The sequence below is a fragment of the Tubulanus polymorphus genome, chromosome 4 (assembly GCF_964204645.1).
Source record: "Tubulanus polymorphus chromosome 4, tnTubPoly1.2, whole genome shotgun sequence".
Lineage (NCBI taxonomy): Eukaryota > Metazoa > Nemertea > Palaeonemertea > Tubulaniformes > Tubulanidae > Tubulanus > Tubulanus polymorphus.
Genome location: NC_134028.1, coordinates 6,342,357 through 6,359,724, shown reverse-complemented (window position 1 = coordinate 6,359,724; position 17,368 = coordinate 6,342,357). Strand labels below are relative to the sequence as shown.

Here is a 17,368-nt window from a genome sequence, read left to right as displayed (position 1 = left end):
AGTCAATATTCCATGTGCGACACCCCCTTTCCCAAAGAAGGCTACATGCGCCCCTGCGTTGGACGTCGGGTTGGGTCGAGGAAGAGTTTGGGAAATACAGATAGACTCAGTTTCTTACTGCGGTTAAGTTGAGACCGGCAAAATTCTGCCCGAGTTAGTGAAATTAGCCGTCTTATGTCGAGCGGATATAGTATTACGGCAACTGGGGGTATACGTATAATTTTGCCTCACTCAGAACCCTCGAAATTTGTTAATAGAATATCTACGGTGTGGTCAACCTTGTTGAGAGTAAAGCGATACAATTTTGGCACGAAACGGCCCCCGTTTAGAAATTGACAATATACAGCGGAATATTCTTTGAATCGGATCGTGATTTTTCGCGCTATTGCACTCAAAGTGGATGGGCACGTGAGCAATTAGCAAAACCCCCACTGTAAGCGAAATATATTTATATGCATATCAATAAATACGTAACACATTTTGTTCACAATTTTGAATTAATTTTACCTCCCTTACATATTTACATAACTAGCACACACTTCATAAACACAGTGCTGGCTGGCACAGTACTGTTCACACGCGACGGTACTAACATAAAGACCCGTTATGCACAGAACGTCTTAGTCTCGCAACGGAATGGATTCGAACGTGAATTAAAGGTAAGGATTATATATATATTGAGCGCTTGATGTTTCGGTTTAAGAGACAGGGACCGCAGGACCGATTTACATTTGACCTCCAAAATGTATTCATTCTACTCCCGCAATAACTCAAATTTAATGCTGCATTCCTGGATTCCGGGAACATTTCTACTGATGAGTTCAAAACCAAACCATGAGATTATACAATGTATTCATACAATATACTTTGTTTTTTCTTTATGTCGTTATCTCATTCATTCCGAAATTTGTGCCATCTATAGATTTTTCATTGACGATCATTTTTGCGGTGTTTGAAAATATAAAATTTTTAAGTATAAAGTTTAATCGCGTGCATACACGAAGGCGGAAGAGCTTTACCACCGCCCTGCCCACCGGTGGATAGGCGAATTTGTCACACATTGTTAATCAAAGCCCTGCAGCGAAGGGGTTGCAACGAGCTCCCTGCTTGCAACGAGTCGTTAAAGATCTAGAAAACGACCAAAAAAATATAAAAATGGACAAAATGATCTTGTAATATAGCTATTTCCAGAATCTCATTGTATTAAATTAGGCAGCCTGAAAAATTCATCCCAATCAGTCGCTTGCCGGTTCAGACTGAATGGAAGATTGTTTGGATGAACCGGAACCGAATTTCCAATTATGTACTTCGATTTAAAAATATTCTGTTAACTCGACCGCCGATCACACATCTATATCTGTACTTCGATTTCCGATTTCAAAATCAAACCCCCTGTTTCGCTCCCGGCAGGTGTGGTGGGTCTGTAAGGGACACTCAATCGAAAAATCAAACAAAATTTACCAGCCAAATGAATAAATAATGGGGACAATCCCTATTTTAAGTTTAAAAGATCTAAATGCGTCTATTTTTTCAAATTTTTTATTGGGAGGACGCCCAGACCCCCGCTTTTGGCTGATGACGGCTGCGTTGTCATTACAGTACATAAACGCGTGTCAATGGTGACCCAATGTTCCATGTGCGACACCCCTTTAACCGAAGGCTACATGCGCCCCTGTGAGACGTCGGGTTGGGTCGAGGAAGAGTTTGTGAAATACAGTAGACTCTCGTCCCTTACTGCGGTAAAGTTGAGACCGGTAAAATTCCACCCCGAGTTTTTGACATTTAGCCATTTATGTCGAGCGGATATAATATTACGGAAACTGGGGGTATACGCAACCGGCCGACAGTTAAGTGGATAATCAGAATCCTCGATATTTGTTAATAGAATGTCTATGGTGTGGTCAACTTCGTTGAGAGTAAAGCGAAACAATTTTAGTACGAAACGGCCCCGGGCAGTTTGAAATTGACAGTATTCCCCGCAATATTCTTGGAGTCGAATCGTGAATTTTCGCGCCATTGCACTCAAACTGGACGGGGCATGACTGACCAATTAGCAAAGACCACCATAATCGAAAAATATTTATATGATGGAACTTATCGATAAATATAACAATAACACATTTTATTCACAATTTTGAATTAATTCTACCCCCTTACGTATTTACATAACTAGCACACTTCATTAACGCAGTACTGGCTGGCACAGTACTGTTGATTACTGATAGCTGGATCACGCGACAGCTATAGAATACACATAAAAGTCCGCTATGCACATAAAATGTGTAGTTGTGTATATAACATTGAGAGAGTCTTAGTCCCGCGACGGAATGGATTCGAACGTTAATTAAAATAAAGGTAAGGTGTATATATTGAGCGCTTAATGTTTCGGTTTCAGAGACTTAGGACCGGTGGACCGATTTACATATATATGACCTCGATAATGTACTCATTCTATACCACAATTGAATGACTCAAATCATCAATTCTGCAATCCTGACTTCCGGGATCATGTCTTCTGATGAGTTCAAAACCAAATCATCAAAATTTCCTGATTCATTTCAGACTATAAACAGAACCATTAAAGTTTCATTTCTTTTATTGCTTTTATCTCTTTTATTTGGAACGTACGTATAACATTAGTCCACGGCAGGGTTCTCGCGATGTTCGGAAACCCGCCCGCGGCAAAGCAGAATAGTTGTAAACCGCGTGAAAATGGCATATAGGCGGGTCTTCAAATTCAGAATCGGAGGGGTCTGTCTAGGTGTAATAGTTGTATGAATAAGGTATGAACAGCGAGCACTGTAAAGCGTAAAGCTTGTTGTGGGCTTTCTGTTTTAAAAAAGGAAAAGATATATGATAATACAGTAACAGTCCTTTATAAAATGCCACTGTTGGGACCAGTGAAAAACATGGCGTTATAAGGAATATACCTGTATCTGAGTTAGATTGAGCAAATTCTTTCTCTGGAAATTGTTGGCTTTTCAGCGGCATTGGGTGGCATTGTGTTATAATGGACATTGACTGTATCAGAATATATAATTTGCAACCATTAAGAAATAACAAAACTATCCACTCGTTTCTAGCGAACCGCCAAATATGCGTGTCTGTCGAAAATGAGTTGTAACTTTCATGAGTTTTTTAAGTTCAAGTATACGTTTTGCTAAGTTTCAATAAAAGGCCACATTTGACCCAGCAATCAGTCGTTTACAGTTTTGCACAAACGAAAAGTCATATAGGACATATTGATAAGCTCGAGAGTGAATATGACATTGATCTGAATCACGACCTTTAAAAACTGTATACGTGCGACGAGGTTGGAGCGTACGTTGATTAATCATGGGTTATAGGGATTGACGTCATGGGGCATCCTAAGCGGCCACCTAGCGCAACGGAAACAAAACAGTTCACAGTTTCACAGTTGACTGCCAACAATTTCACCACATTAGATTGTCACGCAGAAGATGGTCGTATCTTTTTTCATTACACAGGCCTTGGGTTTCATTTTTCAGGTTTCCGATCCTTGTATATTCTTTGTCAAAATGAAGAGACCATTATTGTCGAATGAAGTTGAAACTATCAACAATGAAGAGAGTGAGGAGCCGGATGACGAAGAAACAAACCTGATCCGACATCACCAGAAATTGAGACGATCCCACAGCGTGGTGATACCTCGTCGCCGGGTAGTGGTCGAGCCGATCGTCTTTCTATATTGTACGGCGGTAATAGGAAATTTGCCGGTATCGCAGCAGTATCTCTACTCCAGATTCGGGAATAGTAGTTACCTGAAAGATGGCGTCAACCGTTGCAATTTCAGTAGTACCAACGATTCGACATCGATCGCCATTCTATACATGCAAGAACACACGGCGAAATGGTTGCAATACATCTCATTAGCCGGATCCGTTTTGTCCATTTTCGTCGTGCCATTTTTGGGATCATACTCAGACCGGGCTGGCAGAAGAATAGCATTCATCGTTCCTAGTGTTTTTACATTGCTGAAATTCATTCTGAATGCGTTCGTGATATATTTCAAGTTACCCGTCTATGTTCTGGTTTTGGCCGCGGGTCTGGACGGTTTCGGCGGATCAATTGCAGCCATGTTTATGGTCGCTTTCATATATATTTCTGATATAACCTCGCCGATGGAAAGAGCTATTCGAATAACCATTTTGGAAGGTTTGATAATGTTTTCGATGGCCGTCTCTCAACTAGGACTAGGTTACTGGATAGATGCGAGCGGCTTTCTTTACCCATATTTAGCGTTAATCGGACTTTTAATTTTGAACTTGATTTACATCGTATTTTTCGTTCCTGAGACATTGATCGTCGAAAAGAACAAGGAAGCTCGATTTTCTATGATCACCGAATTGAAGGCGATCCTTTCAGTCCTGAAAACCAAAGAAAACGGGCGTAGAATTAAAATAGTATTTCTAAATATTCTGATTTTTCTAGTGGTGTTTACAAACGTATCAACAGTTAATGTGCGTCTATTATTCTTGATGAACATACCGTTTTGTTGGGGACCGATAAAATTGGGAATCTTCGGAGCTATCGGTGCCGTCGCGAATCAAGTAATCAGCGTAATTTCGGTGAAGATATTCAAATTCTGTTTGTCCGAAATGTGGATTTCACTCATCGGAATATTTTCAAGCATGGCGTCCTTACTTTTATTTTCATTTAGCGAGCATGAATGGGAATTGTATTTAGGTATGTTCTGTTGAAGAATAATGATTATTTCCTTAAAATATTTAACATCATAGTGAAAACGTGTGAATTTAACAATTTCATAATAGGGGACACTGATAATGAACCAGTCTATATGAGTTAGGTAAAGACTTCAGTCTGATTACTTCAAGGTTATGATCCCTAAATAACACGTTTTCACTACAAAAAATATTACTCAGCTTGTAATAATCTTTTTTTCAGCTTGCGTTATCGGTGGTATGGTGTCGGCCATTGTGGCTATGTATCGAGCATTATTATCGCATTTGGTTCACGCCCATGAACTCGGTAAGGTTGGGTGAACTTTCTTAGCAATGTGTACTCGCGTACTGTAAATGCAAATTTTCCCTATCCGTACGCCCACTCCCGAATCGTCCTCTCATTTCGGAATAAGAATGTGCAATTTTCAATTGGCCATGCAGTGAAAATATTATAAAAACATCCATCTGTATTGGCCGCTGTATTTAGAAATGTTGTTAATCGTTTTTAATATTCGCCAGCATATTTCAATGTTTCGTTGGCAAAGTCCCTACAGTTTTGTACGAATTTGCAATTTTTTTCTCATTCTGTATAGGGGCTGTATTTGCATTAACGGCTTGTGTCGAAGCTATATGCATGCTTATTGCCACTCCCGTCATGTCTGAAGTGTATGAAATAACGGTTAGCATCAATCCAGGCTTCGTTTTCTTCATGAACAGTTTAATATTAACTGTAGCGGTGATATTTGTATTGTAAGTACCGTCATCAAGCTACAAAAATTCATGATTTTATTAGTATATCTAAATGAGTGTTATTATATAGGTATTAAATGTTTTGTTTTTTTCTGTTTGATTTTAATCTAGTTAAACGAATCCATTATTCATTATTGCAGGGTGTATGTTTGTTATGAGCGACGCATAGACCGTTACGAACGGCGCGAGCCCTTCCATATTCAATCTTAGTATAGAATTATTTTCTTGAATAAAAGAGAGTTTTTCCATCTTATTGTCTTCGCTTTTGAATACCTTGCTTGAAAGGCGGCAATGATGTCGCATAGATATTAGACTGATCGTTTTTTACGGCAAAGGTGTTTTTCTTCCGTTCCACGGCGCTTCGTTCAAATCCAAATGGTTTTCATCAATATTTAGAAATTTCTTCAAAGCCATAAAGAAATAAAAACGAATGTATTTTCGCGTATGCAACATTTATTTTCCTAAATCTACTATCATTATTGAGAAATTAGACATTGTGAAATATTTCCAAATACATGCATAATTTCCTGCTTCAATCGCTATGGATGAAATCATGAAGATGTGGAATCTCATTATAAAGGCGTAGCCTTTTTGTATTCTACATGAAAATCTCCCATATCGACGTTTTTGAATGTACCTTTAACGTTTTTGTCAGTTTTGGTACTTCCGTCTTCGTATGATGTTACCACGTCTGCAACGTATGGAATTTCCAGTCTCATTTGTCGCCCAGTAACCAAAACCTCCTTGGAATGTTTTCCTGGAACTTTTGCATTCGCCTCTATCGTGTCGGTGATCGATTTTGTCTGTGTCTCCTGCGCTGTGATCGAAAATCCGAGGCTTATTGTAGTAGAAACTGTCGTCGATACCCCGATTACTGCTTTCGTTCCGACGGAAACACCGGCTGATACTTCGATCGTCAAGCTCGAATCCATTCTTCTTTCAGAACTCAGTGACGTGCTAGACTCATGAGTGACGGCCAATGTACGTGTGATTTCTTGTTCTTGATCGCCATTATTTGTAATGACCGTGCGGGCCATTTTGATCGGAGTGTCTTTGATTACTTTCGCCTGGTCAATGTAGTATTTTACGTTTTTCAACTGATATTCCTGCGCTTTGGTCGTTTTCACGCAGTCGCAATGACAGTAGTCACAGCGCACGAAAAATCGAATCCAACCGCGGGTGTTCTTTCGACAGTTTTTAACTTGTTCGCATCCCCATATATTCGTGCGGACAACACCTGCGTGATTACAGTGTCCTGTACATGTCCCGTATAATTCTGGTTCTGTTTTACTGATTGGCGATGTAGTCCTTCGAATATCAACCGTTGTCTTCTTTTTGGTACACTCACAGTTGCAGTAATCGCAATAGACGAATCCCCTGATCCAGCCAGTACTACTTTTATGACAATCGGACAATTCTGTGCAGCCGTGCTTGTCATAAAATGTCCCCACTCTGTAACAGGATTTTGTGCAAGTGCCCATAATTTCGACTTCATTCAAAATGATTCGGTCACTGTAGGCAGTACTCGCCATTCACATTATCATCGATGCAACAAACATCAACATCGCGAAGATTCTAAAAAATATAATAGTAATGGTCGAGCTCATAAAAATGAAAATAAATTCTCGCACGCTCGAATTTATTTTCATTTTCTATTCACTCAACCTTTCAACCTCTGACCTGAAACAAGACATTTACAATTACTCTAATAATTCCATATATATGAATATCATATAAATGAATGCCATATACAAGTCTCAAGACGCAGCCCTTATTATTGCTTTTCGGTGTTAATTGAAATCTTTTACCATATTGCGCAACTACTCATGTAACAGCTAATATTTAACAATAAGGTGAAATAACGTTTGAATAGTATAAATACACAGCTGTTTCTATTGCATCATACGTGGCGTGGACGCGTTGAGGTAATGGAAGCAAATAAGAAGTACTACTGTCAAGCATGTAAAATTAATATAGATAAATCTAAAAAAGCAAGACATAATAATACAAAATCTCACTTAGAAAATAGATTGAAATTAGAATATAAGATGATATATTAGAAACTAAATTAGAGGAATTAAAGAATGAAAAAGAAATAAATAAATGTGATACATGTAATCAATCATTCAGTGAAAAAAAGATATTACAAACAACATTTAAAATCATATTAGCAATATTAATGATTATATTTTAGGTGAAAATTATTCAGATAATAATAAAAAACAATGCACAATTAAAAGAATACGGGATACTCTAAATTATAAGAAATCATATATGGAAAATGTTAGATTATATATTAATTCATTAGATATTAAGAAAGATATTGAAATAACTGAAGCATTTAAAAGTGATATAGGTCCAGCAGCTATTGAATTTAGATTTCATAAAGGTAAGTCTATAGAACAATTTAAGATATATTAGATATTATGGAAAATATTATGAAAATAATTACAGATGTAGAATTTCCAAAAATAAGTATATCTGCTAAAGTTAAATTTATGAAATCTGAAGATAAACCAATATAATATGAATTCTCATTCACAACATATTATTTCAAAACAACATATAGATGATAAATTAGATAAATGTTTTTTGTTTTTTCTAATCTTGTTATTGAATATTTTCTCTCTAGTCTGGCTTTAATTACTTTCCTACCAGGAGCTGTTAAATATTCTATTAATTTTTCATTTGATTCAATATCATCTTTAAATTCTCCATAATCACTATATCTAACAAGAAACGAAATTCTCAATATAAACTTTCTTAAATTTACATGAGTATGTTTTATCAGCATCTAAATTTAACTTAAGTACTCTACATTAGAGATAATAGGCAAAACAAATGAAAAATAGTGAGAACTATTGGATTGAATTCAAATGATGGGAGAAGACTGACTTTTGACAGATAATTAGATCGAAAATAAGGATGGAATATCCAGAAAAAATGTCTTTTATCGAATTATGAATTGAAACGCATAGGCCTACCTATCTTTGGCATGAAGTTGTTGGCAGAATTTCTGAGAATCCGTGCTCCAAAAAATCAAAAAAGCCTAAGATGTCCCCCTTGATTAAAATCCAGAATTTTTGATGAAAATCTGTCTCAATACGATCTCACACAAGGGAGCGTCCAGAAATTACGTATCTCAAAATCTCCCGTTTTTCTGACCCCCTTTTACCACCTTTGTGCCAAATTCACTGACCCCCCTCTTAGGAACGTACCATGGTACCCATGACCACCCCCCCCCCCCCAATTAAATTGATGCAAAGAACACAAATCAAAACAAAATATGAAAAACATAAATACCTGATTCCAACAAGTACGTGTAAGATCGATACCGGTACCTGGTATGGGGAATTTCCAGTTGAAGTCTACTACAAGTCACTTGAACAAGTCACTAAAAGCCGATAAAAGGTATATTTCAAAAAGGAAATATACTGCGACAGGTGGTTTTGCAAAGTCATTAAAAATCGAGATAAAAAGTCTCTAAGGATACAATTCTTCCGATTTTGTAGGGAGAAGTCATAAAGAATGAATAAATTAATGAAGATTAAAAAATCGGAAGTAATAAAGGAAGATTTTAAAAGCGGAAGCACCCGTCGCGATAAAATGAAGATCTAAATATTACAAAATCATTATGAAAAACGGAATGAAAAGAAACAAATGCTATCGTTGAAAGTATTCACGTACAAATTGTAGAATGAGAATAGAAAATTTAATTGAACACAAGTCACGAAAAGAGCATGTTTCGTTTTCTTCATGAACAGTTTAATATTACCTGTAGCGGAGATATTTGTATTGTAAGTACCGTCATCAAGCTACAAAAATGAATGATTTTATTAGTCTATCTAAATGAGTATTATTATATAGGTGTTAAATGTTTTTTTTTTCTGTTTGATTTTAATCTAGTTAAATGAATCCATTTTTCAATTATTGCAGGGTGTATGGTTGTTATGAGCGACGCATAGACCGTTACGCGCGGCGCGAGCCCATCCATATTCAATCTTAGTATGGAATTATTTTCTTGAATAAAAGAGAGTTTTTCCATCTTATTGTCTTCACTTTTGACTAACCAGTTTAAAACTGTTTCCCTTGAAAGATGGCCATGATGTCGCATAAGTATCAGATTGTTCCTTGTTTGCAGCAAAGGTGTTTTCTTCCGTTCCACGGCGCTTCGTTCAAATCCAAATGGTTTTTATCAATGTTTAGAAATTTCTTAAAAGCCACAAAGAAATAAAAACGAATGCTTTTTCGCATAAACAACATTTATTTTCCTAAATCTACTATCATTATTTGGAAATTAGACAACGTGAAATGTTTCCAAATACATGCATAATTTCCTGCTTCAATCGCTATGGATGAAATCATGAAGATGTGGAATCGGATTCTAAAGGCGTAGACTTTTCGTATTCTACATGAAAATCTCCCATATCGACGTTTTTGAATGTACCGTTAACGTTTTTGTCAGTTTTGGTGCTTCCGTCTTCGTAATATGTTACCACGTCTGCAACGTATGGAATTTCCAGTCTCATTTGTCGCCCAGTAACCAAAACCTCCTTGGAATGTTTTCCTGGAACTTTTGCATTCGCCTCTATCGTGTCGGTGATCGATTTTGTCTGTGTCTCCTGTGCAGTGATCGAAAATCCGACGCCTATTGAAGTAGAAACTGTCGTCGATGCCCCGATTTCTACTGCTTTCATTCCGACGGAAACACTGGCCGATACTTCGATCGTCAAGCTCGTATCCATTCTTCTTTCAGAACTCAGTGACGTGCTAGACTCATGAGTGACGGCCAATGTACGTGTGATTTCTTGTTCTTTATCGCCGCGATTTGTAATAACCGTACGGGCCATTTTGACCGGAGTGCTTTTGATTACTTTCGCCTTTTCAATGTAGTATTTTACGTTTTTCAACTGATATTCCTGCGCTTTGGTCTTTTTCACGCAGTCGCAATGGCAGTAGTCACAGCGCACGAAACCTCGAGTCCAACCGTTAGTGTTCTTTAAACAGTTTCTAACTTGTTCGCATCCCCATATATTCGTGCGGACAACACCTGCGTGATTACAGTCTCCTGTACATGTCCCGTATAATTCAGGTTCTGTTTTACTGATTGGCGATGTAGTCTCTCGAATATCAACCGTTGTCTTCTTTTTGGTACACTCACAGTTGCAGTAATCGCAACGAACGAATCCCCTGGTCCAGCCAGCATTACTTTTATGACAATCGGATAGTTTTGTGCAGCCGTGCTTGTCATAAAATGTCCCCACTTTGTCACAGGATTTTGTGCAAGTGCCCATAATTTCGTCTTCATTCAGAATGATTCGACCACTGTAGGCAGTACTCGCCATACACATCATCATCAGTACAACAAACTTCAACATCGCGAAGATTCTAGAAAATATAATCAACCATACATTCTATTGTAAACGATAATTCCGTGAAAATTTGAAAACAAATAAACTCTTTCTTTTTGGTTGGATCTGAACCAGAAAAAAGATCGATCATTAAAGGAATAAGCAGTATTTTTCGAAAGCATATAATAGAAGTGCTTTGTATGATATTACTGAAGTAAATCTTTTACCACAGTTCACAATTCATTGTACTCACTTTTTCAAATCACAGCCAGTTACAACCAGTACCAGTGACGAGTTCTTATTGCCTGCTTGGATTGAATTTGAAGCTCTTATATATTGGACCCTTTGTCCGAAATGCATATTCTAAATATTTGTCCTGAATTAGAATTCATTCTGCATAAATTACGGATTGCAGTCGTGACCACGAGAAGATCTATATGGTTCCGGTAGAATAGAAGAGATTAGATTTATTCACACTATATCGATTCTGCATAAATCGAAGTTTGATAATTTATTTACGGGTAAGAATAAACTTGTCACTGAATAAACTGAATTAAATTGGCCACTAAATCATAAACAAAGCAGATTGACATTTCAAATTCAATACCATTTTTATGCTGGTCACGGAGTATCCGTTGCCTGCTGGTTGACTCACCGGGCAGCTGATCAGTTCGCGGACGTATTGTGTGTTTAATTACACCATATTAGTGGTCGCCGAATTAATCAATACATATTAGAATTACTCTCTCTGATAGCGGCGAATTTTCTCAACGCAAGGAAATTAATTTGTTTTAGATACGTATAAACTATTGCTCAACTATTGATAAACGTGATCACACACGTGATGCGAATATTGCGCCTCCATCTGTCTGTTTGCAGCTTGTTGAAGTCATTGGGTAAATCTAAGCGTTGTGGGGCATGTCTATGTCCATGGATGATAGGCGTTTTTACAGCGGCTGATTTAAGGGCAGTATCTGAGGGTCCAAGTATTTATACACTATTCCACCCTATTTGTCGTTATCTCATCCATTCCAAAATTGGAACATTCATTGAAAATCATTTTGACTGTGTTTGAAAATATGGAAGTTTTAAGCATAACGTTTACCCCGGTAATTGCGTGCATACAGGGAGGTTGAAGAGCTTTACCGCCGCCCTGCCCACTGGTGCCATAGGCGAGTAATGCGGCCTCACTACACCATAAAGTGCTGCCGCTATGCCCGTCGTTAGCGGATTTTGCATACACTAATAAACGAATTAACATAACCGACTCTGGCAGTCAGCACTTTTGGCAGCACGTTGAATTGCCAGGGTATGTTTCCATTAGTGTAAGGAAATTCCGCTAACGATGAGTCTAGCGGCAGCACCTTCTGGTAAAGTTAGGTACCAGGTCGATCGCCAGACCTAACCCCGGTTTTAGCAATCGACTGAGATGTGATTAAGCGGCGGACTAGGTGCCCACCAGCAATCCGACTCTTTGACCTGTGCAACTGATTGATACCAGAAGGATAAATATTAAGAATAAAACGCATGGCACAGAATGAAAATCACGTTGAGATAAATGTTTTATTTTCCATAAACAAATATTATGCCTATAATTTCAATGAGATGGTAAATACGTTGAATGAAGCCTTTATTCACTTGGATGGCGTTGTGACTTTCCGCGTTCTAATAATTCGTGATCCTTTTGATAAAAACGACAGCGCTATTTCCGGTGGTACAAAGGGATTTCCTGTGAAAAAATCAAAATATATACGTTATAGTAATTGATAAATCTCCTCATTGCTAGATCCACTTCCAGTTCTGAGATCAGATTTGACACAGAATTTACTAATTGAAAATGAACTACGGACTGTGGAACTGGACCCCGGACGTTAGGATTTTGGCAGCTTTTTGCGAATCGAATTAGGTCTGAATTGAATTGAATTATATTTCTGTCTGTTTATGACCATCTGCGGTGATGTAAGATACATAAAGAATTTACCTGTTGGTGGATGAATACTGCCTTTTGCCATCGGAACTTTAAAAATGAAATCAAAGGACAAAGGTTGAATCATAAGATATTTCAAAGTTATACTTTTTCGATTTCCTAAATGTATTGGATTTGCACGCATTTATACCTTCTACAATGAAACGTTTATCCGTATCTGTATATGTAGCTGATGGGTCCATGTCTTTTACGACCCGTTGTTGTCGTGTCGTAGGGCTAGGCGGAGGTGGGGCATTCACCCGAGCGTTCTTATTCGCCGGTGGTGGCGGCTGGTTTGCAGCGTCAGCAGAATGTGGGTTTGTTTTCACTACATTTGGCCCTGTACTATGTACATTCGGATTGATATTTGATTTCTGAGCATTTTGATCATTCTGCAATAGAAAAGAATCCATTGACAGAAAATATTCACGAACTCTCGTCAAAAATGGCAAAGTTGCTTAGCTATAGGTTTGATATTAGTTCTTGTATATTCACTTGGGTATAGCATATAATTTTCGAAACCAAGATATGTTTCAAAAATTGGTTTAAGACATACAAATTTAGTTTCGAGAAATGATCGTAAACATTGGAAACTAACTTTTTTTAAGTATAAACTTCAAGATAAGAAGTAATTATTTCTGAAATGAGATTGGCTATCTTAGAGAATAATTGTCAACTTACTTGTGCTAGAGCGACGCTTAGTATAAAAAGTAGGATTAGATGAGCGAAGAAAATCGTTTTGAAACGCATCCTCTCGGCGTTAGTAATAAAACACTTCCTATCGTCCACGTTTGCACAATGAAGTCCTTGTTACCGGTGCATGTGCGACATGTGTACAGTGAATTTATTTCACGGAAACTTCAGCAAAATCTGTCGCATTTAAAACACCTGTCTATATGTTAGACTTAGGTGTGCATGCGTACGTGCCTATACAACGTCTCTGAATCCATTCCACCTTATCTTTTATGAAAATTCGTTTTCCATGATTTAAACAAGCGCTTCTCAACTTTACTTATCATTATTTTTTAGCATTTCACAGATAACCTCTGCAATATGAAATTTGTTGTAATTTGTCCAAAATTTAATAGTGAGATGAGAATTTTAAGCTGTCTGGTTTTCTGACATCTGTTAACCTGGTAGAGTTCACTACTCACATTATCTTGTTCCTGGTTATAGCTTATCGCATGTGGGTTGAATCACTGTGAATCTATGGGTTTTCTGTGTTCCAAAGAGTTGCGGTAATCAGAAATTAGCATGGACCATAAAGTTGATCTGTCTGGATACATAATAAGAGGGCCGAATAGCCCTGTAAAATCGAACTTGAGGACTGGTATAACATCTATGATAGTGACTGGTATAACATCTATGATAGTCATCCTTTCAATAAATTAAATCACATACAAATAGAGAACATACTACTCTCAAAGACTGTTTTGTCAACAACCATATTGATGACATCGAGCTCATTATCAAGAGTTATAAGCAAGATCCAGTGCCACAGTTCTGAGCTCAGATCTTATTCTTGAGTTAAAACATCGCAAATGAACTAATGTCAACTCAAAAGTTAACCCTTATGTCGTACAAGTAATGTGATACTTTGACAAATAAAGAAATATCAATATCAAAATCTAACTCACGACTATGGAACTGGGTCCTGATGGCAAACTTGCGGCGATATCATAATTTCATGTCATTCCACACCACACCAGACAGACGAACGAAACAGTGAAATCCATTTTGAAATAAGAAATTTATTTTTAATCAAAACTTCATATAATACGTGTATTGTAATGGTAGAAAAGCAGAAAACACTTCGTATTATAATGCTGAACAGTCGCTGCAAAGTGCTGTTCGATGATCGGCGTCCATCGCTTCACAGAAGGTAGAGAAAAATCCAAGTAAAAACAGTGAATGATTCATGGTTACTTTTGCTGATCCTTCGGCTTGGTAGGCTGAAAATAACAATATTATTTCAATACTTAAAAACCCAGCAAATTGTAATATCATCGGGTGAATTGAAATACAGCGTAAGTGGATTTCCGGTTAAGAGTTTTTGCTGCACTTTTTACCTCAACGTATGCACTTCCGCCTCGTTTCGGCGGCCTTGCAGGTGCCCCAAAGGGTTGTTGATAAGTGGCCTGGCCCTTATTTCGTCGTGAACGCACTGGTGCAGGCTGCCAATCGGGCATCACCGGTCGTTTTTTCTCGGTTGGCTGTTGCTGCGATGGCCCGTCCGACATATTGATAATATTCCGATTCCAAATAAAAGCTGCAACTGGAGAGATATAATCAAACTACTTTTAATTGGACCACGACTACGCAAATATATAAATTACTGTAAAAGATGGTTTGCGTCTTTGCACGTTTTCCCTCTTTATTCTGACGGTAAAGTTTCACCGCCATCTTGGCAGCAACGCCAAGATTCATGATAAAGTAAATGCGGATCAATGTAAACACCCTCTCTATATATATATATTAATACGTTACCTAGATTTTAGTTTATTCCGAATATTATTTGTATATTGCACAAACGAACGAGAGGCGAGAGCACGCACGGTACTAATTCCTATAAATCGTTCATATATTAGTATTAATGTAACACTGAAATATTATTCATTTACCTGTACGAACGGTTGAAGCAACACCAAGTCTATTTATATCGGCGGAATAAGGGTAAGGTAAGCGCAGGTAAACCGATACTGAGCACGCGTGGTAAACCACGATGTTTCTTTAGATAAACACAAACGTTTCTTGTGATATATTCAAAACAGATTTTATAGGCTGTAAAAAACATGTTCGCTACACATATGAATACTATCAAATCTTTGCTCAAACGCTCTTAAGCTGGTTCAGTCCTCGTTTCTTTCGTCAGATTAATCACATTGTTAAAATTAGATTGTCGTAAATGACGACGGAACATTAATTTTTAAACAAATCTAAACAAATCTATAGGTGGGTTAAGTGAATGTATTGGACAAATAAACCAGAATAAACCAGAATATTAAATCGGATTTTGTCGTTGTTATTGGTTTATTCAATGAATCAATATTTCCTACATCGGCGGTTATGCAGGAAAAAAAACGAGAACTTTACAATAACGATTTGTTTCTTAAACGAATATTGAAAAAATATTATTTCTACTATATTAAAACATCACATCGATCAATGAAGATTTAAATTGACTTTTGCTGTAGAAAAATAGGGAGATCGAAATTAGAAATCGCAGGGTAGCAGACGACCGAATCAATTACAATCATGTCCAGCGGTAACCAAACAACAACCGCGAGTTGGGTTGCAACGTACGCGGCATTCCATTTCCAGATGATGCCGCGCGCGAAAGACATTTCCCGCGTTATCATATTGTACAGTTTTCCAGTGAGCATCGTCATTGGTATTTTCGGCAATTCTTTATCGCTGGCAATAATGGCCACACCTCAAATGCGTCGTCACTCGTATGCGTACTACGTCATGTCGCTAGCCGTTTACGACAACGTCACTCTGGCTATTTACAGCGTATCGTGGATGAACACACTGTCTTTCGAATTGTTCGCAACACTCGTATTCGAAATGAAGCATATTTTCGCGTGTCGACTAGCCGATGTAGTCCTAGATTTTTGTTTAATGGGAAGTTCTTATACGATCGTTATCATGTCGCTAGAAAGACTGGTTGTAGTGACAATTCCTATAAAATCCCGACTCATCTGCACGCCGAAAACCGCTCGAATTGTTTGCTTCTGTTTTTCGTTAGCATCACTCACTACGCAAACGTATTTGAACGTTACTGTCATCGAATATGGCGCTAAAATCGGCTGCTACGTCACGCCCGAATTGGTATCGCTGACGTTCATCATTTCGCCGATCCTTTACAAATATTTCCCGATGTTAAGCATCATGTTGATCAATTTGCTGATTATTCAGAAACTCATAGCCACTCGCAATTTCGGTACTGGTGGCCAGAAACAAGCTCAAAGCAGAAGAACCACCATTATGCTGTCAAGTGTAGCGGCCGCCTATGTTATATTCATGTTGCCCAGTGCAGTTGGTTCGTTATTCGTTACATACACTGCGTCAGTAGTCCCTTTAAATATCACAAGTACATTTGCAGTCTGGAACTTTTCAATAAATTTCTTTCTTTACGCTGGTTCGAGTAGAGAAGTTATGGAAATTCTAAAACGGTGGTTGAGGCTAACGAATTGAAATTAGTGATAAATGATTCGGCGGGCCAGTTTCGGCAACGTCAGGGTCTAATATCAATTACTTGTTTCATAATATCATGCAAGCATTATGGATGGCGGGTGCCCTTTAGTTTGCCCCTCAAATACATCGGTATTTAACCATGATTTATTCAAGGTACGCCGGTTAGTACAAAAGTTCAGCTACCGAGAGAACCGTACTTATCGTCTGGGCTGTTTGTTGAACCTGTTTTGCACCCGGTTGATAGTTTAGATCGTACATTTCATTTTGAATTCCATTTATTTACATTAATTTTTTGTAGTGAGCGATTGGCTAGAACGTAATGAGATAATGGCATGAATAATACGTAGAAAGTGTTCCCGGCGGCGCCGAGTAATTTTAAACCCGTCATTGGTTAGCATACG

General features: G+C 37.9%; 3 protein-coding genes across 3 annotated transcripts; 2 read left to right on the top strand and 1 right to left on the bottom strand.

Moving 5' to 3' along the window:
• The first annotated feature begins 2,199 nt into the window (after nucleotides 1-2,199).
• LOC141903732 (proton-coupled folate transporter-like) lies at nucleotides 2,200-5,694 on the top strand. The gene is made up of 5 exons (XM_074791992.1): nucleotides 2,200-2,355; nucleotides 3,510-4,707; nucleotides 4,927-5,010; nucleotides 5,297-5,453; nucleotides 5,594-5,694. The coding sequence occupies exons 2-5, from the start codon at nucleotides 3,540-3,542 to the stop codon at nucleotides 5,661-5,663; spliced, it is 1,479 nt and encodes a 492-aa protein (XP_074648093.1). The 5' UTR covers nucleotides 2,200-2,355; nucleotides 3,510-3,539; the 3' UTR covers nucleotides 5,664-5,694.
• A 223-nt stretch (nucleotides 5,695-5,917) lies between these two features.
• LOC141904256 (natterin-2-like) lies at nucleotides 5,918-7,280 on the bottom strand. The gene is made up of 2 exons (XM_074792824.1): nucleotides 7,262-7,280; nucleotides 5,918-7,028 (listed from the first exon to the last, which is right to left on the bottom strand). Exon 2 carries the CDS (start codon nucleotides 6,983-6,985, stop codon nucleotides 6,026-6,028), a length of 960 nt encoding a protein of 319 aa, XP_074648925.1. The 5' UTR covers nucleotides 6,986-7,028; nucleotides 7,262-7,280; the 3' UTR covers nucleotides 5,918-6,025.
• Nucleotides 7,281-16,025: 8,745 nt separating this feature from the next.
• LOC141903480 (uncharacterized) lies at nucleotides 16,026-17,303 on the top strand. The gene is made up of 2 exons (XM_074791599.1): nucleotides 16,026-16,812; nucleotides 17,266-17,303. Exons 1-2 carry the CDS (start codon nucleotides 16,026-16,028, stop codon nucleotides 17,301-17,303), a joined length of 825 nt encoding a protein of 274 aa, XP_074647700.1.
• The last annotated feature ends 65 nt before the right edge of the window (nucleotides 17,304-17,368 follow it).